A 1898-nucleotide genomic window follows, 5' to 3' on the forward strand; every position below is an offset into this window, starting at 1 on the left:
ACTAAATTTCTTAGAGACATATGCTAGTGGGTGCAGCAACCCATCCTCCCCTTCTTGGAGTATTGCCCCCCCCCTCGCCATGTTGGATGTATCCATTTGTACAATGAATTTTTTGTGTTCATCGGGGGGGGCTAATACTGGCTCTTTTAAGTGCATGAAAGCCTCATGGCATTTGGGCGACCATCCCAGGGGCGCACTGGGTTTCGTGGCATCCGGCCACTTCCACTTTGTTTTCAATAAGTCAGTCAGGGGGAGGCAAATCTGGGCAATGTTCGGTAGGAAGGTTCTGTAAAAATTGGCGAATCCGAGGAAACTTTGTAGTTGCCTCCTCGTTCTCGGGGCCTCCCACCCCAACACATCCTGTACCTTCCCCGGATCCATCTCCAGCCCCATCCCCGAGATGCGATAACCCAGAAAGTCAATGTGTGTTTTATGGAATTCGAACTTGGAGAGTTTGGCAAACAGTTTGTGCTTGTGCAACGTACTCAGAACTTCTCTCACCAACTTCACGTGGGAGGTTAGATCGGGGGAATAGATTAAAATGTCATCCAAGTAAACAAGCACCCCCTTAAACAAATGTTTATGCAACACCTCGTTGATCAGATTCATAAAGACCCCTGGGGCCCCTTGAAGACCGAAGGGCATCACGAGGTACTCGAACTGCCCCAATGGAGTGTTGAAGGCAGTTTTTACTTCATCGCCTTCCTTGATGTGCACTCGGAAATAAGCGTCTCTGAGATCGAGTTTGGAAAATATTTTCCCTCTTGCCGCCTTGGCAAGTAGATCTTTAATTAGGGGCATCGGGTATGCGTTAGTGGCTGATACAGCATTCAAACCCCTGTAGTCCATGCACAGCCTCAATCCCCCGTCCTTCTTTTTCCGGAATAATACAGGCGCTGCAAAGGGGGAGGAGGCTGGGCGGATGAAGCCCCTGGCCAAGTTCTTATCTATGAAGGTTTGGGCGGCGGGGGGGGGGGTCGAGTTTAGCTCCTGCATCTCGGGGTGGTGGGGAGCCCACCTGTTTGGGCCAGCCATGGATCCGGTGTTCCCCAATCCATCCCAGGACCCAAGTCAAGAGGATGGCATGGCCTCGGACGACTTCGACATTGTGATTGAGGCCATGCTGGAGGCCCCGTACAAGAAAGAGGAGGCCCAGCCTGGACCATCAAAGCCTCCAGCTGACCCCCCCACAGTGCAGCCCCCCAGGAGGAAAAAGAAGAAAAAGAAGTCAAGAAAGACAGCACCTCCAGCAGTAGCGGAGAAAGCAGCAGCAAAAAGAAGAGGAGCCAGAGCAGGAGCCACGACCACAGACACAGCCGCAGTCGGGACCGAGACCGCCATCGCAGGCGCAGCCGTAGTCGGGACCGCTGGCACCGGAGCAGAAGCCGCCATCGGAGCCGGAGCCGAGATCGTAGGTGGGGCAGCCGTTCCGGCAGCAGAGAGCGCCGGAGGGATGAGAGAGTGCGCTACCGTAGCCCCCCACCTCCTGGGTGGCGGTCCGGACATAGCAAGAGTCCCTTATACAGAGAGAAGAGTCCCCTCCGGGAGCCTTTGGGCAGCCTGAGCCCAGAGGAGCGTGATGCCCGTACTGTCTTCTGTATGCAGCTGGCTGCCCGCATCCGCCCCCGTGACCTTGTGACAGGCTAATTAAGTCTCTCCCACACCCAGAGTCAATGAGCGCCTTTACACACACATGGGTGCCCCGGGTTTGATTCATTAAGGACACAGTCACGAAGAAAAGGGAGGGGGGTTCGCTCACTACTTTTGGCGCCTTCAAAGGAGGGTCCTGCCATTGCGTGCCTTCTACGGCAGGACTGCTCGTTTCCTGCCGGCTCCTGGTCTTCTTCGCTGGAGTCTCCCTCATCCTCTTCGGGTGACGCTTGGAGAGCTTTAGCGAA

The 1898-nt window shown here is 55.1% G+C and overlaps 1 protein-coding gene across 1 annotated transcript; it reads left to right on the plus strand.

The window, feature by feature from the left end:
- Positions 1–1084: 1084 nt before the first annotated feature.
- LOC107116773 (probable RNA-binding protein 23) lies at positions 1085–1647 on the plus strand. The gene is made up of 2 exons (XM_015418771.1): positions 1085–1150; positions 1207–1647. The coding sequence occupies exons 1-2, from the start codon at positions 1085–1087 to the stop codon at positions 1645–1647; spliced, it is 507 nt and encodes a 168-aa protein (XP_015274257.1).
- The last annotated feature ends 251 nt before the right edge of the window (positions 1648–1898 follow it).

Source organism: Gekko japonicus, unplaced genomic scaffold (genome assembly GCF_001447785.1).
Source record: "Gekko japonicus isolate JY-2015 unplaced genomic scaffold, Gekko_japonicus_V1.1 scaffold1052, whole genome shotgun sequence".
Taxonomy (NCBI): Eukaryota; Metazoa; Chordata; class Lepidosauria; order Squamata; family Gekkonidae; genus Gekko; species Gekko japonicus.